We start from the raw sequence: 27460 nt of genomic DNA, 5'->3' as shown, positions 1-27460 counted from the left end.
TGCCAAAGCCTTTGATTGTGTGGATCACAATAAGCTGTGGAAAATTCTGAAAGAGATGGAATACCAGACCATCTGACCTGTCTCTTGAGAAACCCGCATGCAGGTCAGGAAGCAACAGTTAGAACTGGACATGGACCAACAGACTGGTTCCAAATAGGAAAAGGAGGACATCAAGGCTGTATATTGTCACCCTGCTTATATAACTTATATGCAGAGTACATCATGAGAAATGCTGGGCTGGAAGAAGCATAAGCTGGAATCAAGATTGCCAGGAGAAATATCAGTAACCTCGGATATGCCGACGACACCATCCTTATGGCAGAAAGTGAAGAGGAACTAAAAAGCCTCTTGATGAAAGTGTACGAGGAGAGTGAAAAAGTTGGCTTAAAGCTCAACATTCAGAAAACGAAGATCATGGCATCTGGTGCCATCACTTCATGGCAAATAGATGGGGAAACAGTGGAAACAGTGTCACACTTTATTTTGGGGGGATCCAAAATCACTGTAGATGGTGATTGCAGCCAATTAAAAGATGCTTACTCTTTGGAAGGAAAGTTATGACCAACCTGAATAACATATTTAAAAGCAGAGACATTACTTTGCCAACAAAGTTCCGTCTAGTTAAGGCTATGGTTTTTCCAGTAGTCATGTATGGATATGAGAGTTGGATGGTGAAGAAAGCTGAGCACCAAAGAACTGATGCTTTTGAACTGTGGTGTTGGAGAAGACTCTTGAGACTCCCTTGGACTGCAAGGAGATCCAACCAGTCCATCCTAAAGGAGATCAATCCTGGGTGTTCACTGGAAGGACTGATGCTGAAGCTGAAACTCCGGTACTTTGGCCACCTTATGTGAAGAGTTGACTCATTGGAAAAGACACTGATGCTGGGAGGGATTGGGGGCAGGAGGAGAAGGGGATGACAGAGGATGAGATGGCTGGATGGCATCATCGATTCAATGGACATGAGTTTGAGTGAACTCCAGGAATTGGTGATGGACAGGGAGGCCTGGCATGCTGTGATTCATGTGGTTGCAAAGAGTCGGACACGACTGAGCGACTGAACTGAACTGAACTGAATAATTATATCAGAGTATATTTAAATGTAATATGCATTACATATAAATTATATAGATATATATATAAATAGAATTAACTCATTTAATCATAGTGATTTTCCTATGAGATGTTATCTCCACTTTGCATGCTCAGTCATTCAGTCATGTCCAACTCTTTGAGACGCCATGGACTGTAGCCCACCACGCTCCTCTGAGCATCGAATTTTCCAGGCAAGAATACTGGAATGGGTTGCCATTTCCTCCTCAAGGGATCTCCACTTCACAGGTGAGTAAATCCAGATTCAGAGAAGCTAAGTGATTTTGCCAGGATGAAACAGATGGTAAGAAACAAAGGTAGGATTTAAACACCAAACAACCTGGCTTCAAATGACGAAGTGTTAACAGCTATGTTCACTGTTTGACCTGCTCAAAATCACCTACTGATACGGATCCACACCTGGCCTTCTCTCATACCACAATCTTTCTTTATTCTGTCTTCCCACTGCACTCTGTATATGCCTCATTGATACTTAATCTTGCTATGTGGTGGTTTCTTTTCATCACATCTATCTCTCTATATCCATTTGCTTTCCCAACCTCTACCTTACCTCCACCCCAGATGAAGATAATTGAGGGAAAAGCTTCCTATATCTTATTCTTCTTTAGAAGCCTTGAGCACAACACAATGATGGGTAGACTCCAGTAAACATTTGAAAGAGGAATGAATGAAATAACTTTAAAATGTGGTCAGTGTATCTCTTGGCACTGGACAGAAAATATATAGACGACATGCTTCCTGTAGCAGCTAAAGGGATAAGTGGGGAGTGCGTGACTGCAGTGTGCATAAGGCACCAGGGTTCCTCTGATTACATGAACTGGTCAGGTAGTCCTCAGGGCTTAAGTCATTTCTTAGGCATGCATGACCACTATTCTAAATTTCTGGACTACAGGATTTTAGTTTGCAGAGGTTAAAAGATTCAGTCCCAATGAACAACATGTAATTATCATGGAGGTTCATGAAGAAAGAGATAATTCACGATGGTAACTGTTAGGAAAGGAGGTAAGATTAAGGGATATGTACATTCAGGTGAGGAGAGAGATTTGGAAAATCATTTGAAGGGACAGAAACACCGGGTTGCACCCAACAAGAATAAATTAATGCATTGACAAGCTTTCTGAATCCTGGTCTACCAGTTGCTTACATTTCTCATTGTAAAATACTAGTTTCCTGTAAAAAGACTCTAATGTTTGCTCAGTGTAAATAATTTTTCTAAAGTTTTATTATTCTTAAAAAAATTATTGAAATCTGAGAAATGCAGCACACCTAAGGAAAAAAGAAAGGAAGGAAGGGAAGGATTTCCAAACATTAAACTCCAACTTTCCAGATTAACTAGATTTTATCTGACATAAGGTTGAAAAATAATTCTGTTGTGTTGCTTACTTGATTGAAAATAAAAGGAACCTGTTTCTTCTCTCCAACTTTCATAGAAGATATGGGAAACGTTGTCGTCCCAAGAGTTTCATCCATAACATAGTTGGCATCCATTAACGTGATCTGTAGAGAGAAAAAATAGAGCACAGATATCAAATTTTTCTGGGATCTTTGGAAATTATATCTAAAATCTCCACCACACTTTTAAAAAAAATGAAAAACTTGAAGTAATATTTAATAGTCATTTGAAATCCTAAATATTCTACTAGTAATACTTTGTCTTTTCTGAGTTTCTAACATAATCATTCATTTTTTCACTCTTGTGATTGACCTATTCATTATCACATTTTGAAAAATGAAATTCTCCCCTCTCAGAGGAAATGTTATTTTGGAATATGAGAAAGAAGTTAATGTAGAAAACTCATGTAACTGTTGGAAAAGATTTACGTGAACTTATTTTAAAGCTAACTATTTCAAATTTAAGGAAATTAACTTATTTTGACGTCCTAATCAGCAATATTTTATCCTTTGTACTTGGATCCTCCCTTTTAAAACAGAAAGAATATTTTCTCCAAAGTGCAATTGATTGGCATGGTTTAGTCACTAAATCATGTCTGACTCTTATGACTCCATGGACTGTAGCAAAATACATGGTGAGGATTAAAGACTCTAGCCCCTCGTAACTTTTGCATTTGGACACTCACATAGCTTGATGTGTGGCAGCTAGAAGCTCATCTACCATATACGGTACAGCTGTACTCCAGCCACCTAACTGAGAAGAATGAAGGCAGTAAGAGGGAAAATTTGATGCATTCAAGCTCAACTTGAAGATAACCCCCCCACCCAGTGACTCACTTGACCCCCATTGACCCACTATCCCCCGATGACTCACTTACCTCTAAAACATTTTCCTGATTAGGATCCAAAATAAATTCAAAGGTCTCATTCCACACAGGGTTTATGTCATTATTGAAGTGTCTTGTTCTCTTCCTGCCATCAGGGGTTGAAGAGATGAAAAGTTCCACATAGGGGTCTGGAGTGTCAACTGTAGACATTAAACACAAGTGAGAAGGAAGCAAAAATGTGATTAAATTCTGATTTGTTTTTATTGACATGTGTTATCAGGTTATTTTCAATGAATCTACAACTACATATTTGAAATGTCTGAGACCAGATGATATATAATGGAAGAACATTGTAGGTTATATGCTTTCTACATATTATGCTCCTGTACTTCCTAACAGGCCTTTGAGAGGGAATCATTTATTAGGTGACCTATTCAGAATTCCTCTCTCTGCCTAGAGGGCATGGTCACTGCAATCAACATTTCAGTCCAACTACAGACAATGATAACAATCTCATTTAGCTAACCACAACATAACCTCTACCCCAGGACTACAATGATGACAAGATTATGAGCTCAGGATCATCATGATTGTTTGTATTAGAAAAATTACCCAACTATGTTATTTGCCAAACCAAATAATGAAAACCAATGTGACATAAATACTGTTTAAGGTTACAAGGCTGCCTTGGATGGTTGTACAGGTTGTACACTGAAAAACTCTAAGGGGAGGCATTTACAATTGTAGTCAATACATATTTCTGTATTTATTATGGTACTCAATTGGATGGAAGTGAGTATATCAAGGAAGTGACAGCTTTTTCAGTTGCATGTAAAGACCCACTGAGTCAGGACATGATATGGTTACCATTTTAAACTGAGAGAAATGACTGCAATTAACTGTTTAAATTTCCTCTCTCTATATATATATATATATTTCATAGCAAGGGAACTGACCCCGTGTGTGGAAATATTGATCATTGTCTCTTGAGTGGTTCCTCTGAATCCTCATCTTACACTACTGCACTTTTCTTACAAGACTGTGAACAACGTGAGGTTAGGAACTCCTCTTTGTATCTTCAGAATCTAACAACTATTACAATATTTAAGGTCCCGAAGAAAAGTTATGACCAACCTAGATAGCATATTCAAAAGCAGAGACATTACTTTGCCGACTAAGGTCCGCCTAGTCAAGGCTATGGTTTTTCCTGTGGTCACGTATGGATGTGAGAGTTGGACTGTGAAGAAGGCTGAGCGCCGAAGAATTGATGTGTTTGAACTGTGGTGTTGGATAAGACTCTTGAAGGTCCCTTGGACTGCAAGGCGATCCAACCAGTCCATTCTGAAGGAGATCAACCCTGGGATTTCTTTGGAAGGAAAGAGGCTAAAGCTGAAACTCCAATACTTTGGCCACCTCATGAGAAGAGTTGACTCATTGGAAAAGACTCTGATGCTGGGAGGGATTGGGGGCAGGAGGAGAAGGGGACAACCGAGGATGAGATGGCATCACGGACTCAATGGATGTGAGTCTGAGTGAACTCCGGGAGATGGTGATGGACAGGGAGGCCTGGTGTGCTGCGATTCATGGGGTCACAAAGAGTCAGACACGACTGAGTGACTGAACTGAACTGAACTTAAGGACTCAACTTTTCTCTTTAACGCATCCTTTCCTGTGTGGCCATTATAACTCATAACCACGAAAACCAGCCATTGAGTGATGACTGACAGGATTTCTGCTGAGCACTTCACACGCGGGAGTCTCATTCTAATCTCACAAAACAGCACTATAAAGTACGTTTAGTGTTGAGGCAACAAGAAATGAGAAATGTTAATATCATACACCTAGTAAGTATCAGAGCAAGATGCGACCGCGACGGTCATTCTCTCAATGACATCATGCTCCTGAGTGCTAAAGATGTGATCATAATGGGTGGCTTGCCAAGGCAAGAGGGGCTGGAAAGGAGTTTTGGGGAAGAAGAAGGGAGACAGGAGGAAGGGAAGAGAGGGAAACGGAGAGAGGGTAAGGGTGGAAAGAGAGAGAGAGAGGTGCAAAAGTTCACACAGAAAAAGATGCAAACATTGAAAACAAAGCAAGAGCAAAAACAATAGTTCTTAAATGACTGGCTTTCAAAGAATAATTTTATGAATAATTTTTAAAAATATACTTTGTCCTTTTACAATAGTTATGGTCAAATAATGTAATTGATGCCCATCACAGTTCTCTGTGGTTATCATACTTTTTAAGTGGGCTTTTTTTTTTTTTTTTACTGTTAAGTTAGAAGATCTACAAAAGAATAAGCATTTGGGATTGTCATTTAGTTAATTTTTCCACTTGAAGTTTATATATCATTGGTCAAGGGCAGCTGAGTCTTAAAACAGAGAGTATAAAATAAATGCCTAGGGTTTTGATTAAATACACAAAACTTTGACCCTCATTCCATAAGACCCATAATCAGATCTATAGAGAGATTGGGGATCTGCATTTTTAAACAGTTATTCAGTTGATCTGAGGAGGTCATGTCTGTTTACACTTTTGATATCTTTCTTTTAGACAGAAGGAAATAGCTAGTTATTTTCATTGAATTTATATATGTCTTCATATTGAGATATAATTGATGTGTAACATTGAGTAAGGTACACAATGTATTGGTTTAGAACATTTATACATAGCGATTTCCAACTTGATGCTTTTCTCTCTCGACAGGTCAATGGTAGACAAATTAGAAAACAGAAGACTAGGCAGGAAGGATGGAAGAGAAAATGGGCCAAAGAAGAGAAGGACACGCTACAAGGGGATTCAACTCACTCCTCGACCAAGAGATGACTGTTCCTTTCCCTTAACCATGTTTCTGCCATGTCACCAGTGCTCAGGGCTGCAAACCACAAATAAAACTACATATTTAGAATAGCAAGTAGAGGACTTCCCTAGTGGTCCAGTGGTTGAAAATCCACCTACCAATGCAAGGAATACAGGTTTGATTACTGGTCTGTGAAAATTCCACATGCCATGGGGCAAATAAGCCCAGAAACCACAGCTACTGAGTCTGTGTGCTAGAGCCCAGGTGTCACAACCAATGAGTCCAAGAGCCACGACTACTGAAGCCCCTGATCCTACAGCCTGTGCCCCACAACAAGAGAAGCATCTGCAATGAGAATTCCATGCACTGCAATTAGACGGTAGTCCCTACTGGCCACAACTAGAGAAAGGCCACATGCAGCAAAGAAGACCCAGAGCAGCCAAAAATAACGAAATAAAATTATTAGAATAGCATGAGGTGGAAGATTATAGAGAAAAATACCTTTCCTTTTCTGAGTAGAAGTAAATACATACTCTTAAGGAGAATACGCAATGGCACTTCACATTAAATGTATAAAAACATAGCCCTTCCTCATCCCATAAGTTTAGTTTTTTATGGGACTAATGCTCTTTCCCCACCCTCCTGAAATATCGGAAATGAAGAAGGAAATGGCAACCCACTCCAGTATTCTTGCCTGGGAAATCTCAAGGACAGAGGAGTCTGGCAGGCTACAGTTCCTGGGGTCGTAAAGATCAGACCCAACTTAGCGACTTAACAACAACAAGAAAATACTGGAAAACAAAAAACCAAGCAAAAGCTAATCTTGGAAAACAAAAAGTGTGCCAGGAAGGGGAAGTAAACATGGTAAATATCATTCACTCATTCAACAAATATTTGGTTGCCTCCTAAACGCCAGGGACTGCCCATCAAGAAGCAGTTTGAGGGAGCCAAACACGAAAGTGCAGATTTGAAACTTGGAAGTGAGTCAAATGCTAATAGCCTAATTTTAGAGGCAAGGAAGACAAGCAGATACGCTAAACTAGTGACTAGCAACTCAGTCACCCAGGTTGTTACACATACATAATGTTAAATCATAGCTGGAGAAATGGCCTTATGAGGTTTGATCTTTATTTGAATCTTTGAAAAAGAGGAGGGACAGGTTTTCTCCAGTCAAACAAGAAAGAGAAAGTAGAAAGTGAAGTTTCTTTGTGAGGAACTAGATAGAGGCAGGAAGCAGCAAATTGAAGTGGCATGAATCAACCAGTGATATTACCAATTGGGTCATATGCTTTTCCAGATTCTAACTCTTGCAAAATAATTAAGAAAATACCATACAACATGATGCCAGCCCTGTGTTTATATGTCAGAACATCGACAGATTTTTTGTTTAATCTTTTGGCTATGCCACATGGCATGAGGAATTTAGTCCCCAGTCAGGAAGTGACCCATGCCCCTTGCATTGGCAGTCCAGTTTTAACCACTAGACAACCGGGGAAGTCCAACAGACATTTTTTGAAAAAGAAAAAAATTGAAATCTGGTGCAAAGCTGTTATTTTAGATTCTTATTTTTACTTCTTAATACAGTCAATACTCTAAAAGTTTTTGTCAAGACTGGTGGTTTTTCTAGTTGTGTTTCATTAATAAGAGGAGACATCAAAGGTTGCTAGACAGTGGAAAACCACTGACAGCTGCAAACCATGATATTGCAATCTGCATCACTGCTTATCTTTGCAAGTTAAGAAACAGCTGTAACAGTGGTGGACAACACAGGATGAAAGGAAGTTTTAAGAAGCTATTTTAAAATTGGATTAAGAGAACTACATATCTCAGCTCACTTAAAAAAAAAAAACATAATCTATAATCGTCATTGGCAGGAAGCTTTGAAAGGGGACATCAGTCCATTTTTGACAGCAAAACTTAGCCCATACTTTAGAGTAATTCCTAGAAATGCATTAAGGGGAGAAAAAGTCAAACACATGAAAAAAACTTTATATCATGCCTTTGTGAATTAATGCCTGTCGGATTAACAGGGTGTTGTTGAGTCACTGATTCAGCTTCACCTTGATTAGCTCCAAAGAAACGGGTGGTAAAGATGCAATGTGTGGGCACAGACTTTCTTACATTGTATCCTTTTGTTTGAATCGTGACTAACAAAAATGTTCGGGATGTGAGATATAGATCTTTTTTTGCTCCCATAAAGATGACATGAAACTACACGCATCAGAAATAACTTCAGAATTCCCGGGTTGTAAAACTTCTCATAAACTTCAGTAGTTGAAGGAGTGCCCGCCTAAAGTCATAACAAGGCCATCTGTCATTTCAGCTTTGTCTGAGTCATATATTATATGATTCATCACAGGAGCTGGTGGCAGCTTCCAAACTCCAAGTCTGATTTTAAATATGCTCCATTTGCTTTCTCATATCCACTTTGCTCAGTAGCACCTTAAACCCTTTGCTTCAAATAAAGATGCCCCATGTGCTGTGCATGGTTGCTTCAGTCGTGTCCGACTCTTTGCAATCCCGTGGACTGTAGTCCGCCAGGCTCCCCTGTCCATGGGATTTCCCAGGCAAGAATACTGGATTTGACTGCCAGGCCCTCTTCCAGGGGATCTTCCTGATCTAGGGATCAAACCCAAGTGTCCAGAGTCTCCTGCATTGTAGCTGGATTCTTTACTGCTGCGCCACTGGTGAAGCCCAAAGATGCCCCATAATGTTACAATTCATGTGATATATGCAGCAAACCAAACAAACAAAAAACCAAAGGAAAAGTGCCCCCCTCCCCAAATCTACAGTAAAATATCCCATTCTGGGGACTTCCCTGGTGGTCCAGTGGTTAAGAATTCACTTTTCAGTGCAGAGGACTCAGGTTGGATATCTGGCCAAGGAACTAAGATCCTACATGCCTCTGAGCAACTAAGCCCGTGAGCTGCAATTACTGAGCCTACATGTCACATTTGAGAGTCTGTTCACCACAAAGAAAGATCCTGCATGATGCAACAAAAGGGCCAAGTGCTACATCTAAGTAAGACCCAAGGCAGCCAAATATATTAAAAAATAAAAATCCCATTCTGAATAGCTGCAATCCACTGACAATGAGCTTAAAGTAGTATTTCCCAAAACAGTCCACTAAAGTATCTTCACAGAATCACCTGGAGTGTTAAAATGCAGACACTTTACATTTTCAGAGTCTTCAGCATGGACCTGGAAATCTGCATCTTAACAACTTTATCAGATGATACTTAGGCACACAAGTTTGAAAAGTGGGGTTTAAAGTACCTCATGACAATCATGTATCACCAGCTTCCCTGGTGGCTCAGATTGTAAAGAATCCACCTGCAATGCAGGAGACCCGTGTTCGGCTCCTGGGTCAGGAAGATCCCCTGGAGAAGGAAATGGCAACCCACTCCAGTATTCTTGCCTGGAGAATCCCATGGACAGAGGAGCCTGGTGGCTATAGTCTATGGGGTTGCAAAGAGTCAAACACGACTATGCAGATAGCACACACGTGACAATCAAATAAAGAACAATGGTTTAATAACACCCACAAAAAAATAGAAACATTTTGGCACTGAGAAGTCAACATGCTCACCAGACTTCATCATGGAGTTATTCTGCCTGTAGACTATATTAAGCACAATAAATTAATTCATGTCTGTTTCTCTCTAGCCATTAAATACATTTTCAAGTGACCAAATGAAAACAAATCCAAGAATAAAGTACATGAGAGTGTGTGAGCTGGCAATCTATTTAAGGTGATGGACTAATATTCAAGTGTTCTGCTTCAGTTGCCACCAAAGCATGAATGCCATAGTAAGACCAAAAATTAAATAATAATTTGTTGAAAAAATGCCTCTGAATACTATTCTCCAGTGGGGTCACTCCTTTAAACATTTATGATTTAGGAATAATAATTAGATGGAGAACTTAAAGCTTTTAAACTTAAAGGTTTAAAAACATAAATGTTTTATGATGCCAACCTTTTCACTATTTCCACACTTTTTGTTGTTCAATTGTTAAGTCATGTCTGGCTCTTTGCAACCCCATGGGCTGCACCACACCAGGCTCCTCTGTACTTCACTACCTCCCAGAAGTTGTTCAAATTAATGTCCGTTGAGTCGGTGACGCTATCTAACCTTCTCATCCTCTGCCGACCCCCTCTCCTCCTGCCCTCAATCTTTCCCAACACCAGGATCTTTTCCAAAGAGTCAGCTCGTCACATCAGGTGGCCAAAGTATCGGAGCTTCAGCAACAATCTTTTCAATGGATATCCAGGGTTGATTTCCTCTAGGATTGACTGGTTTGATCTCCTTGCTGTCCAAGGGACTCTCAAGAGTCTTCTCCAACACCACAGTTTGAATGCATCAAGTTGGGGCTCAGGCTTCTTCAATGCTCCCCGCACTGTGCCAGCTCATTTACTAATATAAACCCTGGGAAAGTGATGGTTAGCTCCACTATAAACATATGAATTTCAGTAACAGTTTAGTCCCTTTCTTAATGTAATATTTTTATTGAAGGATAAGATAGATGCAGAAAAATTATTAATAGATGATTTTAATCATACAGTTTGGTGAATTTTCATAAAATGAATTCATCCATGATACCACCACCCAGATTGAGATACAGAACAATATCAGCACTCCAAAAGCCTTCCCCATCTCCTCCAGGAGGGTGACCATTACATTGTCAGTAGAGAATATTTTTACTTTTATTTTTACCCTTATATAAATAGAATCAAGAACAGTATGTACTCCTGTATGTATCAGTCTGGCTTACTCTGCTCACCATTAAGTTTGTGAGACTCATCCATATTGACATGTGTAGAATAACACATTCATTCATTATTAATGTAAACTGTTTTACTGTTTGAGTATTTCCTAAAATGTTTATCCATTCCACCGTTAGTGGACATTGGATTGTTGCTACTTTGGGCTATTACTAATGGTGCTGCTATGGACATTCTTGGACGTGACATTTGGTGCACACATTTTTATGTTTCTAATGTGAAATTCCTAAGAATGCAATTACTTGGATGTGGAATTATTAGGCCTTTGCACATCCGGATGTTAATACTCACATGGCAGAAATCATTCTCAATATTTAATATTGTCAGTTTTGTAATTTTAAACATCTGGTGGATATGTAACAATATCTCATTATAGATTAAATTCACACATCTTGCATGACCATCTGAGGTTGAATAATTCTTTATGTGTTTCTATTGGTCTGTTGGATATGTTCTTGAGTAAAAGACATACTCAAAATCTTGTCCAATAAACTTGGCATTATTTATTAGAAATGCTGTCTTTAACCATTTAATACTACAATATAAACATTTCATTAATCAAGTGGTTGTATAAGTGTTTATGGACTTACAGACTGTCTACTGTATTCATTTAAGCTTGTAGCAACTAATTAGTATTATTACAGTTTATAATAAATAATGGTTTTATAATAAATTATTATGATAATTATTATTGCATTTTATAGTAAATGATTATACTGTAAATTATTATTCTTATTTTATTTCAGCACTTGAAAAATGTCATTCTGTTACCTCATGGCTTCGATCTGATCTGTTGAGGAATTTACTTTCAGTTTTTTGGTTTTCTCTTGTTCAGTTGCTCAGTAGTGTGTGACTGTTTGCGACCCCATGGACTGCAGCACACCAGGCTTCCTTGTCCTTCACCATCTCCCAGAATTTGTTCAAACTCATGTCTGCTGAGTCATGATACCATCTAACCATCTTATCCTCTGTCGCCCCTTTCTCCTGCTGTCAGCCTTTTCCAGCATCAGGGTCTTTTCCAGTGAGTCAGCTCTTGCTATTCTGAATATGTCTTTTCCCCTCTGGATAAGCTTTTAGGATGTTTTTTCTTTGCCTTTAGTTTTCAACAGTTTTAATGCAATATGCATAAAATCTGATTTTTTTGTATTTACCCTTGAGTTCATAACAGCATTTTTATCAGTTACAGAAAATTCTCAGCCATTATATCTTCAAATATTATTTCTGCCCCATTCTCTTTCTCTTCCCCAGAGATTTTTAAATCATACCCCAGATATTCATTATACTTTAATCTATATTTTATTTCACATTTTTTTCTCTGTATTTTAATCTGGATACTTTCTACTAGCCTATTCAGTTTACTAATTCTCTCTCTTCAAATTCCTTGAGTTCAGTTCAGTTCAGTTCAGTCACTCAGTCGTGTCCGACTCTTTGCGACCCCATGAATCGCAGCACGCCAGGCCTCCCTGTCCATCACCAATTCCTGGAGTTCACCCAAACTCATGTCCATCGAGTCGGTGATGCCATCTAGCCATCTCGTCCTCTGTTGTCCCCTTCTCCTCCTGCCCCCAATCCCTCCCAGCATCAGAGTCCTTCCCAATGAGTCAGCTCTTCACATGAGGTGGCCAAAGTATTGGAGTTTCAGCTTTAGCATCAGTCGTTCCAAAGAACACCGAGGACTGATCTCCTTTACGGTGGACTGGTTGGATCTCCTTGCAGTCCAAGGGACTCTCAAGAGTCTTCTCCAGCACCACACTTCAAAAGCATCAATTCTTCGGTGCTCAGCTTTCTTCACAGTCCAACTTTCATATCCATACATGACCACCGGAAAAACCATAGCCTTGACTAGATGGACCTTTGTTGGCAATCATTAGGAAGGCATTATCTTGAACATTTGGGGATGTGTATAGCCTACAACCCAGAATTTTTAAAGTTCAGTCTACTTCTTATCCACTCTCAACTGAGAGCCTGGGGCGTTTCCTTGGCCCCTTTTATCTGGCAGCTCTAGTACCCATTTGTCTTGTCCTCTTGGCACTATGACACTGCCAACAACACTGCTTTTCTTTTCTCATAGTTTGTGTTGGCCTCTTAGCCTGCTGTCTTGCATAAATTACAAATTTGGCTCCTACACATGGTTCAGGTGCTGACTTCCGGGCTTCTCTATGCTTCTCTTCTCTCAGGGATCTTGCCCCTCAAATTCTCACTGACTTGGTTCTGAAATCCAGCTTTTATATCCCCAAGTCCTTTGAGATTGCCAAAGTTCTAGTGGATTCTTCACTACCTGGCCACATCTCACATCCCCATCACCCCTATACCCACTGAGATTGCACAGTGGATTGAGCAGGAAGTGGCTAGCAGAATACTGGACCTAATTCAATGACTTTTCTTCCTACTGAGATCTTAGTTCCTCAAATCCTAGTTGACTCAGTGGCTTTTAAATCTTTCAGACATTTTAAAAATTAATTTAATCTGTATTTTCTAAATTGCTCTTAGGAGAAAGGAATGCTCCACTGTTAGTTGCTTCAGCATAGTCCAATGATCATTTAACTATTAACTTGAACAAACATATAACTAATCCCTATTCTTTTTTATTTTCATCCTCCATGTGGTTGTTCAAACATTTACTGCTTTTCTTGAGTCACCTACCCTACTCACTATTTATCATCTAAGAAAACAACTCAGGTTCACACTTCACTAGGAAGACAAGAAGGAGAGGATTAAATGTTCTCTTCTAGTTTCTCTTCCCCATCCCTCACAATTTAAAAAATATATTTATAATATGAAATTGTATTTATTCATACTTAAATTCTTCCCTGATGTCTGAGAAGAATAAGTTTCCATGTACTCTTTTCTCAATTTCAGACTATTCCACCTCCTTTCAGAGATTTCTCATTTATTTATCCCCAACTCCAAATGTAATTTGTATATATTTATGTGGGCATGGCTACTTCCTTTCAACCTATAAATATAAACAAACATTGATTATTCTAAAAAACAAATACAACTTTAATTGATTCTGCCAATTCCTCAAGATCTTTCCTCTCTCCTATCAAAGTTTTTTGAAAAATAATATAGTTTATATGTACTGCTTCTAAGTCCCATTACCCATAAACACCTGACCTATTATGCTCTGCCTTATTTTATTACCATAATCAGTCTATTCTCTCTTATTTCACAATTTTATTGAGATGTAATTGACAAATGACACTGTGTAAGTTTGAGGCATACAATATGATTATTTGCTACACATACCTACTGCCAAATGATTACCACAGTTGATCTAGTTAACACCTCCATTTCCTAACATAATTGCCTTTTCTTTTTTATGGTAAGAACGTTTAAGATCTACTTTCCTAGCTAATTTTAGGAACATAATACAAGTTTTTTTTTTTTTTAATTTTAGATTTATTTGTTTATTTGACTGTGCCAGGTCTTAGTTGTGGCAGGTGGGATCTAGTTCCCTGACCAGGGAAGGAACTCAGGTCTCCAGCACTAGGGGTGCAGAGTCTTAGCCACTGGACTACCAGGGAAGTCCCAGAAACAAAGTACAATGTTATTAGCTACACTCAGCATGCTGTACATTACAGCCCCAGAACTTATTCTTCTTATAACTGGAAGTGTGTACTTTTTAACAAACATTTCTCTATATCAACCTCCTCTCATTAACTCCTGACAATCACCATGCCCCTATCATAACTTCAATGTCAAATTCAGTACGTTTTTCTTCTCAATTTTCATTTGATTTGGCATATATGCAATGCCCTTTACACAATTATCTTCTTTTGTGTTCAAAACATTTTTTTTTCCTGATTCCCTAACAACATCTCTGTTTCCTCATTGTATCTGAAATCTTTTATCCCCAGCTTACCACTAAACTATGGACTTTCTCTTCATTGGTCTTACAAATCTCCATTAGAATGTTTTAGAAGAAAGTAAACTCTAAAAAATTTAGTGCTAACGTAGTCAAAAACATTTGAAAAGGAATTATCACAGCTACTTATACAGTTTCGGGGTTTTTTTGTGGCCCTATCACACAGCATGTGGGGTCTTAGTTCCCTGACCAGGAAGCAAACCCATGTCCCCTGCAGTGGGTGGACAGAGTTCTCACCACTGGACCACCAGGGAAGGCCTATACAGTCTTAAGAATACTCAGTGTGCACCCTTCAAGTCACACGGCACATATCAATCCTATAGGATAACTATTCTCAGATCCTCTAAAGCCAATCATCTTCAGGTTTAAATGGCAGTCATCATACATTCCTCCTTGTAGCCTTAAGGAAATGACAAATACAAGATTCTTCATTATACACCCATATATCATCTATTGCTAAGTAGTCCATTTTGAATTTTTTTCCCTAAATGCAAAAGGAAAGAAAAAACAAAGCAAAACAAAACCAAAAAAACTGAAATAAAAATGTGTTATTTTTCCCGAATTTCTTACTTTATTGAATAGTACCATCATTTCTAGCTGTTTGAGGCAGAAACGTGAGAGTCATTCTCTTTTCCTCATAGCTCCTGTTTCCAGCTTTTACCTATTTAACGTTTAATATGCTGGCTCCTCAGTTCCTCTCGAAAAGTCACCTACCCAGTTCAGCTAAGTCACCTGGACTAGTCACATAATTTTTTTTGTTGCTTATCTTCCCACATTCAAGCCACTCTCCATAATGCTGCCATACTTGTCTTTGTGAAACACTTTTGACCTTCAGTGCAAGCCTAATCATTGTGATAACAGGCCTACAAGGCCTCCCAAACTGGACCCCAGGTTTCTTTCTGGTCAGTGACCCTCCTCCAACAGGCACTAGAACATTCAGGCCATGGAGCAAATCTGGAATCCACATATTTCAAACATGCTGCACAGCCACATTGATAGCAGAAGCATCTGTTCTATCTAAGAGAACATTGCTTCTCTTTTACTTAAGCATATCATTGTGTTTTCATTGGACAGTTTAGCTGATAACTAAACACTAGTCATTCATAACTAAATGTTATTCACGTCTTTATCCTTGTCCTAAGACTATCCAAGATAAGGGTCACTTAAAAGATGCATGGAATGAGATGTTCTCTCTATGCTTCCCTTATCTAGTTCATAAGTCAACTTCTATTTTCCTCTCGGGTTACATTGGGCACTGCCAATCATGTCTCCTAGTGGCCTCATCTTCATAAAATTAAAATAATTCCACATAATCTTTAACTAGCTCTCAGCAATACTGTAGAAGTGGTGACCTTTATTATAGGCACAACCATCTCTCCTCTCTAACTTCTTTCTACTCTTTGTTAGTATGTTTCATACTTCCTAGTACTTTGTCCTACCCCATTTATTTGTATTTTAATACACAAATATCAATGTCAGTTATTTTTTTCCAAGTGCATTTGAATTTAACTTTTATTTCCAAGTAGTAAACACAAATATAAATGAATAAATAAGCATATCTTCAAATCCCAGAGTGGCTTCCTTAATAACTCAAAAAATAGGGCAAAGTGCTAAGGGTTTATGAGTAGCAGCCCCTACTCCCGCCAGAATGGGCTCAAAATTAGAATTGTTATGGCTATAGGTGCTGAAGGGTAACCCCTGTAAATTGCTGCAAATGCAGAAGCTGGAAAAGTTAGTGAAGAATTTGATGTGGTTTAGTAAAACAGATCTTTGATAGTGATTCTATATAAATTGGGGAAAGATGTGCAAAACCCTTATAATTAAGGCAGCATAGTCTGGAACTCAAATAATTATAGAATGGTTTTTCTTTGTTTGAAATTATGAAGCCATTTTATTAACACTGTTTAGGGATCCCTTTATCAGGCAGAGTCTCCAGTTTGAACACCTCCTATTTTTCATTTTCCTTTTTTCTCACAGCCTCTGATCTTGCATGGTGTCTGCTCAGCGTCACATGTTTCCTTTTGAAATGAACATGAAACTATCAGAATGTACCATTAGCCAAATGGATGTCAGAAAGAAAGCCCAATAATATCTACTCACAATTGACTTGGTACATTTTGTACTAACTGACTTACTAGAGTAAGGAAGCAAGTTACCACCTGGCATATAGCAAAAACAACTTATTGTAAAGAATGCTGGTGTTGATGAAAGAACAAAGATACATGGAAAATGACCCAAAGAAAGCTAAACATAGATCTAAAACAGAACAGCAAGTTTTGTTGTTACCTACATTGCCCTCTTAATTAAATCTCTATGATGCCTTTTTGGAAGAAAACAAAAATATTTCTGTTATCAGTATTTCTGCTTGGAATGTTTTAAAGATTCATAATCTAGGGATGTTTCTTGGAATCCCTTTAGGTTGGAGAGAGTAAATCTCTAGAAATTCTTCTGTAGAATTATAAATCATATTAATATATTTGTATCATTAATTTTAGCTATGTGGATTTATCAATATATTATATGTATATATAATTCTACTCTACACAAGAATAATTCTTTTTCATTAAAACTACTACTACTACTACTAAGTCGCTTCAGTCGTGTCTGACTCTGTGCAACCCCATAGACGGCACAGGAGTTCTTAATTTTGACATTATTGACATTTGAGGATAGATAATCCTTTGCTCTGGGGCACTGTCTGTGACCTCTAACCACTAGAAGCCAGCAGGATCTCCCAATTGTGACAAGTAAAAATGTCTCCAGGGACTTCCCTGATGGTCTGATGGTTAAGACTTCATGCTTCCAATGCAAGGGGTGCAGGTTTGATCCCTGGTCAGGGAACTAGTATCCTACACGCCACACAGGGTGGCCAAATAAATTAAAAAATAAATCAAGATAAAAGTATCTCCAGACATTTCCCCATGTGGCTGGGGCCAAAACTAATCACCAGTTTAGAACCACTGCTCTAGAGGGCATTATCCTTGCTATCTGATATTTATTCTTGGGATAAATCATTAGAAATTAGCCAAATTCCCTAAGTAGTGTAATTCAATGGGCTATGTCAATCCCATTTTTAAAATATTTTCTTATATTTTTTCCAAATTGAAATATCCCACATCCATATCCATTCCAGACATTAAAACTCTACTTAAGTTATAAAACCCATCTATACCTCTATTCAAGCTGTAAAGCCTTCTCAGAAGCTTACTGTCAACACTTTTCAAAATTAGTAATACTGTGTAATCTAAACACACAATCTCTGAGCTATTTGCACTCGTTTCATCTTCCCAGCTAGGTTATAAATAGCTCAAAGGCAAAGCTGCTGCACGAATAGACATCAGCATGAGACAGGCTTGAGCTCTCGCCCCAAAACAGTGACAGCTGTGTGATTTGGGGCTATTCATTTAATGTCTTTAAACAAATCCCTATATTGGTAAAATTAACAACATCACATATCTCACAGTGCTACAGAAATGGGTATATGAAATATAAAATCCTAAGAACTCTGCTTAGCATTTTTGTTTATTCATTTAACAAACACATTGTGTACATTATGCATCAAGCACTTTTCTAAGCATTTCACAATCTCATTTAATCCTCATTAAAAAAAAGTCTAGGAGGGAGGAAGGATAAATTAGTTTAAGGTTAACATAAACTCACTACCATTAACGTATATAAAATAAATAACCAACAAGGACCTCCTATAGAGCACAGGGAACACTTTGTAATAACCTATAAGGGAAAAGAATCTGAAAAAATAATATATGTGTGTGTGTGTGCACACATAATTGATTCAGCATGCATTGATGACATTAATAATGCTGGGGTAAGCACTGGGTGATGTGTAACATTTCTTTTCCAAAGATGAAATTTCAGAACTGTTATTTCATTTTATATCTGGAAGTTTAGATTATGCTTTGAACACCAACTTAAAATAATTTGTCTAGGATTTTATCTAAAACATTTTATGAAAAACGTACTGATACATCAAATGAGGAGTGAGAAGGTAAAAGTGCTTCCAAAAAGTAGCAAAATCTACAAAACCCCTCATACCAGATCTCAGTGAACTTTAACTAGTCATTTCAATCTCTGCTTCATACAATTTTCTTCTTAAGAAAAAAGTTAAAATATAAAATATACTAAAATAATATATATGATAAGTGTCTTCCCATAAATTTTAGACCAGCAGAGCCACTCTCTTTGAAATGAAAACTTTAACAGTATGCTTTTCTTTGGAAATTCAAGAAACATTTAACCTGTTTTCTAATTTAATTCCACTACATACTAATCACAGCAGTTCAATATATTAATAGAAGTGGTATACGATTTTGGACAAAGAGTGTCTACTTAGCACATAACAAGAAGGTTATTATTACTCAGATGTAAAAACGGTTTTAAAAATTAGGGTGTTTTTCCTTTAACTTTAAAAAATTAAAGATACTTTGTAGAACACTGAGATGTTAAATAACATGTATGAAAAACATAAAAAGTTTTTTTTAAGATGAAGAAGCTCAAGTATAAGATATATACACAATAAAGAACTAAGTGAGGGAATTCCCCAGAAGACCAGGTGAGCAAGATCCACTACTGATAAGTCTTTAAAAAATAAAAAGAGAACACATGGGCTGTGTCCCTACTACTACTGGTAATGTGCTCTTCACCTTGACAGGAACCTGCCAATAAATTATCTCACAGAAGCATGGCTGCCAAATATACCACTGGAATATAGCTCTATTTATCTTATTGAATAAACGTGGTGAAATCCACCAAGGATCCATTGATGTTAACAAAATATCATAAAATAGTGTCATTCACTACATTTACCTAAAACACCCAAATATATACCTGTAAACAAACAAAAAATCCATTGAAATTTAGATAGAGAGGAAAAAGACTAACCATACTCACAAAACCATTTGACAACTTAATAAATTGCATGACATTCTAATTAAGTTCTAAACAACAAAGCCTCTCTAATACATTTCTATTTTCCTACCACATAGAAAATACTAGATAAGAGATAAGAGACAGATGTGTGTGTTCCAGAATACTTTGCTCATCTTGAAATTATTTTCCATAAAAAGCTCACTGGGAAATATTTCAGAATTTTTAGAGTCATGGGTGGATACTCAAAAATATTACAAAAATATTTAGTAAACCAAAATTCATGTTCAATCACCACTGATGTTAGGGAAAAGTTTGATTCAGAAGAGATGACAACAGCAGTGCCATTTATAAAAAGAAGTATTTGCAATTCCATAATTAATCCAAGAAAAGATTAATTATGTTATAAATCAATCCAAGGTGTTATAAGTTTGAAACCTATGAAAATTTTGGATAGCTATGGATAAAAATAGCAGAAGTGTTTATAATCTACAAAAATGCAATATGAAATTATTTTTTTAATTCTCTCTCTAGTGAGACAAAAAAGGAAACAATATCCAAGAAGAAAGGTATAGTTATATATATTTATGCATTTTATTCATTCACCCAAAATTCTCTGAGATCTTCCAGACTCAAGCGCTTATTTTCTAAAAAGTAAGAAATAGGCCCCTGCCTTACAAGTACATGTGACAAGTATTTTGTGGGAAGGGATTGTTTTTGTTTCACTGGGGGGCCATGCCATGTGACTTGTAAATCTTAGTTCCCAGACCAGGGATTGAACCCTGGTCCCCTGCAGTGGAAGCACAGAGCCCTAACCACTGGACCACCAGGGAATTTCTGCGTGTGATAAGTGCTAAACAGAGGCCTGGACAGCTGTCAAGGCAGCAAACGAGTGAACTGTGCCCAAGAGTATCAATAAGACAGTGAAAGCACCATTCCACCATTTCTCTTGAGCTGAAAAAGAAACAAAAGGCAGAAAAAATTCTGTAAAGTAATTATCCTTCAATCAAAAAATAAATTAATTTGAAAAAAAAGTCCAGAGTGTTGGCGGGGGCGGGGTGGGCAGGTGTGTGGCAAGGATCCAATCATCTGCTCAACACAGAAATTCAGAATGGAAATTTCCTGTTTCCAAGATGAAAACCTGAAAATTATGTCAAGTGAACAATCTACCTAAATAGAAAATTCTTTGATTCATATAAAGATTATATATAAGAAATTAATGTCTTCTTACATTCATATCCAAAATCATTTTAACAATAATATATAATATTCATTCAGTAATTACTATGCATGAGGCATGTAAATACATCACATGTATCAGCTCACTGAATTCTCTCAACATCTCTAAGATGAGGAAAAAAAAAAAGACAGGAAACTTGCCTGAAGACACAAGACTGCTGAGTAGCGTTTTGCCCCTGAAGACCATTTTCTTTCATAAATACATCCTGCCTCCTCCCTGGAGATTCTGATCACTGTGGAACTCAAGGACAGCTAGAGTAAGGGACTTTCCTGATGGTCCAGTGGTTAAGAATCCATTCTTCCACTATCGGAGGTCTGAGGTCAAGCCCTGGTTTGGGAACCAAGATCCCTTATAGTCATGAACTAAGATCCCCTATGGGTTTCCCTGGTGGCTCAGAGGTTAAAGCGTCTGCCTCCAATGCGGGAGACCTGGGTTCGATCCCTGGGTTGGGAAGATTCCCTGGAGAAGGAAATGGCAACGCACTCCAGTATTCTTGCCTGGAGAATCCCATGAGTAGAGGAACCCTGGTGAGCTACAGTCCATGGGGTCACAAGGAGTCGGACACGACTGAGAAACTAGGCACTAAGTGACTAAAATACCTGAAGGACCCTGAGGAGGGGGAGATTACCCTTAATCCCCCACCTAATCTGTAAGCCAGGGGCTCAGAGCCAAAGTTAATGTGATTTAGAAAAATCATAAAAGATGAAATTTTATGGACTTCATTAGCGTGGAGAATAGTCATTTCACTACAGAGATGTGTGAACTCTCAGAGTAATTACTCCATAGGACTGAAAAACATAAAAAGCAGCACAGAATGATTCAAAAAGAATTGAACACTTGCAAACAATTAGTCAGTTCAGTCAGTCAGTTCAGTCGCTCAGTTGTGTCCGACTCTTTGCGACCCCATGAATCGCAGCACACCAGGCCTCCCTGTCCATCACCAACTTCCGGAGTTCACTCAGACTCGTGTCCATCGAGTCAGTGATGCCATTCAACCATCTTATCCTCTGTTGTCCCCTTCTCCTCCTGCCCTCAATCCCTCCCAGCATCAAAGTCTTTTCCAATGAGTCAACTCCTCACATGAGATGGCCAAAGTACTGGAGTTTCAGCTTCAGCATCACTCCTTCCAAAGAAATCCCAGGGCTGATCTCCTTCAGAATGGACTGGTTGGATCTCCTTGCAGTCCAAGGGACTCTCAAGAGTCTTCTCCAACATTACAGTTCAAAAGCATCAGTTCTTCGGTGCTCAGCCTTCTTCACAGTCCAACTCTCACATCCGTACATGACCACAGGAAAAACCATAGCTTTGACTAGACGGACCTTAGTCGGCAAAGTAATGTCTCTGCTTTTGAATATACTATCTAGATTGCTCATAACTTTTCTTCCAAGGAGTAAGCGTCTGTACTTGATACCTATTTTACATATGAATAAGTGTAAACAAATGTCTGCCTTTAGTTCAAACCATCTAAAGATGCTCCACTTGCATGCCCCAGGTCACAAGCCCTGCATCAGTACTGTTGCTGATCCTCAACTCCACACCAACCCAGAAAGTAGAAGTAAAGCCCCAAGTGTGTGTGCTTCCTCTCTCCGCAAGATGACCAAGGGGTACAAACCCAGCACACTTCCTGAATCCCCACAAGAAGTCAGGTGGTCCAGAATACTTTAAAAGTCTTCCATTCCTTTTGAATCACCATGTTTTTATATATTCTTTGACAATAAGTGAAAGATGACAATTGAAACCTCTTCTGTGAAGAACAGCCAAGTTCTCAGTAATGATAAGCTTTTATCCAAACTTCTTGCAGTCAACACCCTTCGAGTACACATCTCAATCAAAGCTCTTTGCGGAGAGAGAAATAGTATTTCACAATGTTACAGCAATGAAAAGCAGACTACCTAAATTTACCCTGCCTGAGTTCTTAGAAATGTCCTAAATAAAATCACAGATTACTAAGTTGAGGGAGCATTAAAACATATTAAAATATTTATAGAGAATATATTTGTGTATATGAGAGGAAAAGTATATTTGTGTATACGACAGGGAGACTATATTGATGTACATGAGAGAAAGAGTGTACTATATCTGTACAGGTATACAGTACCTTCCATACGTTTGGTCATTTCACTTAAAGTGTGTACTCTGACATTTATTTCTGCTTTATTGACTATGCCAAAGCCTTTGACTGTGTGGATCACAATAAACTGTGGAAAATTCTGAGAGAGATGGGAATACCAGACCACCTGACCTGCTTCTTGAGAAACCTGTATGCAGGTCAGGAAGCAACAGTTAGAACTGGACATGGAATGACAGGCTGGTTCCAAATAGGAAAAGGAGTCAAGGCTGTCACCCTGCTTATTTAACTTATATGCAGAGTACATCATGAGAAACGCTGGGCTGGTGGAAGAACAAGCTGGAATCAAGATTGCCAGGAGAAATATCAATAATCTCAGATATGCAAATAACATCACCCTTATGGCAGAAAGTGAAGAAGAACTAAAGAGCCTCTTGATGAAAGTGAAAGAAGAGAGTGAAAAAGTTGGCTTAAAGCTCAACATTCAGAAAACTAAGATCATGGCATCTGGTCCCATCACTTCTTGGCAAATAGATGGGGAAACAGTGGAAACAGTGTCTGGCTTTATTTTTTTTGGCTCCAAAATCACTGCAGATGGTGATTGCAGTCATGAAATTAAAAGACACTTGCTCCTTGGAAGGAAAGTTATAACCAACCTAGACAGCATATTAAAAAGCAGAGACGTTACTTTGCCAACAAAAGTTTGTCTAGTCAAGGCTATGGCTTTTCCAGTGGTCATGTATGGATGTGACAGTTGGACTGTGAAGAAAGCTAAGCGCCGAAGAATTGATGCTTTTGAAGTGTGGTGTTGGAGAAGACTCTTGAGAGTCCCTTGGACTGCAAGGAGATCCAACCAGTCCATTCTAAAGGAGATCAGTCCTGGGTGTTCATTGGAAGGACTGATGTTGAAGCTGAAACTCTAGTACTTTGGCCACCTAATGCAGAGAGCTACTCATTTGAAAAGACCCTGATGCTTAGAAAGATTGAGGGCAGGAGGAGAAGGGGACGACAGAGGATGAGATGGTTGGATGGCATCCCTGACTCAATGGACACGGGTTTGGGTGGACCCCGGGAGTTGGTGATAGACAGGGAGGCCTGGCATACTGCAGTTCATGGGGTCGCATAGTCAGACACGACTCAGCGACTGAACTGAACTGAACTGAACTGACCTTTGAAATGGTAAAAATAGATGCCTTACTCTCTTCATTGCTTTAATCTAGAATGATCATGCAATTATATTATAAATTTCAGAATTTCATAATATAATTGTGGTGGACCTTTAAGATGTTTGTGTTTATTTCTATCATTTTTCTCAAGGATAATATATTGAGCCATGTAATTAATCCTTTATAGGAATTTTAAAAACAAAATGTTATTAAAGTGTTCATGGTTATTTCGTTTAAGAAAAGGCAAATCAGCAGAAACCCCAAAACATTAGAATCTTTGCCCATTTTAGAATATTAAAGTTTCGATGTTTTTTTCTTTTCTCTGAGCTTTTAAGCACTGTGGACTCGGGATGTGTGTGTGTTAGTCACTCAGTTGTGTTTGATTCTTGCAACCCCATGGACTGTGGGGATTCTCCAGGCAAGAATACTGGAATGGTTTGCCATGCCCCTCTTCAGGGGATCTTCCAGATTCAGGGATCAAATCCCCGTCTCCTACATCTCCTGCACTGCAAGCATATTCTTTACCCACTGAACCACTGAGAAGCCCCAGACTCAGAATAAGCAAACATAAAAGAAATTGCCTAGACCTTGCCCCCCCAAATGCAGTCTATAGATGGGCAATGTCTGCATCATTTGTGTGCTAGAATCTACTCCCCAGACCTTCTGAATCAGAATCTGCATTTTGGACAATATCCTGTGCTGATTCATAGCCACATTAAAGTTTGAGAAGCACTATCTGGAGAGATTAGGTCAGCCTCAGATCTGCTATTTAAAAATGAAGAATTTTATGCAGATCTTGTTGAGTTTATCTGAAATAAAATACACTTTACCCATAGACAAAGACATTATGAAAAATTAAAGTGTGGGATACTTAAAAAAAAAAAAACCTTGAGAAGTTTCCTTAAAATATTAACCGGGAAGAATTTGTAAAAATTGGTTTAAATACAATGAGTTCACAATTCACCCAAATATTTTTATTTTCTTCATAGAGTTTAAATGTTGGCATCAAGCTTGGTTGTCTCCCGAATGCTGAAAGAAGATCTATCTGCATTTCTATAACTGTCCTTAGAAGCCCTAGTGTTTATGGTGCTAATTTTGTAAAGAGTTCAGCATCCAAGGAGACAAGGATTCTCAGTACATGTGCATAATTAGGATATTAAAAACACTGAGCATTGATAAGGCATTTTATTGTTTCAAGAACACTATGATATTTATTATCTGATATCATCCTTAGGGATTTCATCTTAGTCAATGATTTCATCGACCTAGTTCTGAATTCTGAGACAAGCCTCCATTATCACCTGTTATCATACATGATCTGTTTTCCCCAACTTCTTTAAAGGAACAGAAATTCACTGAAGGAGCTACAGCCTTTGTGCCAGCTGTCTTATTTGGTTATAAAATGAGATTTGTGGCCAGGGCTGTGTGCTTTGTTTCATATATGCACAAAGGAAACTAAATAACCAACTGAAATTGTACTGTCGCTGTGCTCATTCTACAAATACATACCTTCTGTTAGAAGAGGAAAGGAGCAATGCAAAATACAGAGTTTAATATAATATTTAATAAAATGTTAACTAATCCAATCAATGCTTGGCACTGGCACAACTGACTGGCTCCTGGTCAGGTCAAATTAATGCAAACTACTTTTTAAAAAATAAGTCTATGGTGAGTCACTGGCTCAATGGACATGAATTTGAGCAAATTCCAGGAGATAGTGGAGCACAGAGGAGTCTGGCGTGCTGCAGTCCATATGGTCACAAAGAGTCGAACACGACTTAGCAACTGAGCAACACATGGTGAGTCAGGTGCGTATCTGAACTTCAAACTACTTCTTCACATGGTGTGAGCATAAGAAGGCAGGGAAAGGCTGGCCCTGAAGCCCTGGGTATTAATGATACATTTGAACAAACCGAGATTAACAGTGATGTCTGGGAAGGGGCTGGCCCAGTGCTCTGAGGTTAAAAAAAAAAATTTAAAAAAGGAAATGAGTGTGATGTTATGATTCAAATGTCAGCTCTTACTCCCTCAAGAGAGACTGTGGGGGTGTTCCTGATGCTATGATGATGTTTTAGCAACACGAGATGGTATTCTGAAATGAAGCTAGTTAGAATAGGAGGGCTTTACAAGGGACAAAATGAAAAATAGACACAATCTTAGTATTAGATTTTTTTTAAAGTCAGATACAGGTATTTTGTCAGGTGTCAGCTATTTGTGCAGCTGCCACACGCACAGGAAAAACTGGAAAACCCAGTAGCGATCGGCCATGCTTCTCGGCTGCTAAGCCGCTTCAGTCGTGTCCAACACTGGACCCCATAGACGGCAGCCCACCAGGCTCCGCTGTCCCTGGGATTCTCCAGGCAAGAACACTGGAGTGGGTTGCCATTTCCTTCTCCAATGCATGAAAGTGAAGAGTGAAAGGGAAGTCACTGAATCGTGTCCAACTCTCAGCGACCCCATGGACTGCAGCCCACCAGGTTCCTCCGTCTGTGGGATTTTCCAGGCAAGAGTACTGGAGTGGGGTGCAATTGCCTTCTCCATCATGCTTCTCTACCAACATGCAAAACTATATGGAAATTTGCCTTTTTAAATAAATGTAGACACTATCAACAACAGAAGTGGGCATAGTTTCCTGTCATCCTTTGCAGATCTTAGGACATTTTTTATAGTTCTATCTTCAGCTATCTTTAAAGAAATTCTGTGTGCAAACATGTCAAACTCTGTTTACTAGGTAATTTGTATGGATCAAGCTCACCGAGCAACGCCATCAAAACTCTTAAGTGGCAGCTCAGGCTGGCCCATGCCTTTTCTCACAATAATCACCTACAATTTCTCGAAAATAGTTTGGCACTGCGTATTGTTCCTCTACTATTTCTTACCAACCTTATTATAGAATTTATTTCCCTAAGACTCTCTTTCTGTAAACTCATCAAGGTGACATCAAGGGGTGGCAACAATTCCTCCCCCTCAAAAAAAGATGATAACTCAAGCAAGATAAAGTCAAATGACAAATGCTGTTTAAAAATGTTAAGAGAATCTCACAACACAATCCTTTCTCCAGTAGTGATTAATGTCAGGTGACTATTCTTTTCATGGGTCCTTCACTTTAAAAAAGAAGCTTTGGGGAATTCCCTGGTGGTCCAGAGGTTAGGACTCGATGCTTTCACTGCTGTGGGCCTGGGTTCAACCCCTGGTCAGGGAACTAAGATCCCACAAGGCACCTGGCATGGCCAGCAAATAAATAAGTAAATAAATCAATAACAAGCTTTCTGGAATTCAGGAATGCAACCTGTGCTGTATACACTATGGGGATCCAAAACAT

General features: G+C 38.5%; 1 protein-coding gene across 1 annotated transcript in view; it reads right to left on the bottom strand.

Annotated features, from left to right (window-relative positions):
* The window catches only part of PLA2G4A (phospholipase A2 group IVA), a 163681-nt gene that overhangs the window by 89972 nt on the left and 46249 nt on the right, over window positions 1–27460 (bottom strand). The window contains exons 4-5 of the mRNA XM_069544150.1: window positions 3384–3532; window positions 2497–2610 (exon numbers count right to left, since the gene is read on the bottom strand). Of these exons, the coding sequence (XP_069400251.1) occupies window positions 2497–2610; window positions 3384–3532 (263 nt within the window). The remainder of the gene's footprint in view (window positions 1–2496; window positions 2611–3383; window positions 3533–27460) is intronic.

The sequence above is a fragment of the Ovis canadensis genome, chromosome 12 (assembly GCF_042477335.2).
Source record: "Ovis canadensis isolate MfBH-ARS-UI-01 breed Bighorn chromosome 12, ARS-UI_OviCan_v2, whole genome shotgun sequence".
Lineage (NCBI taxonomy): Eukaryota > Metazoa > Chordata > Mammalia > Artiodactyla > Bovidae > Ovis > Ovis canadensis.
This window is presented reverse-complemented; position numbering and strand designations above follow the sequence as displayed.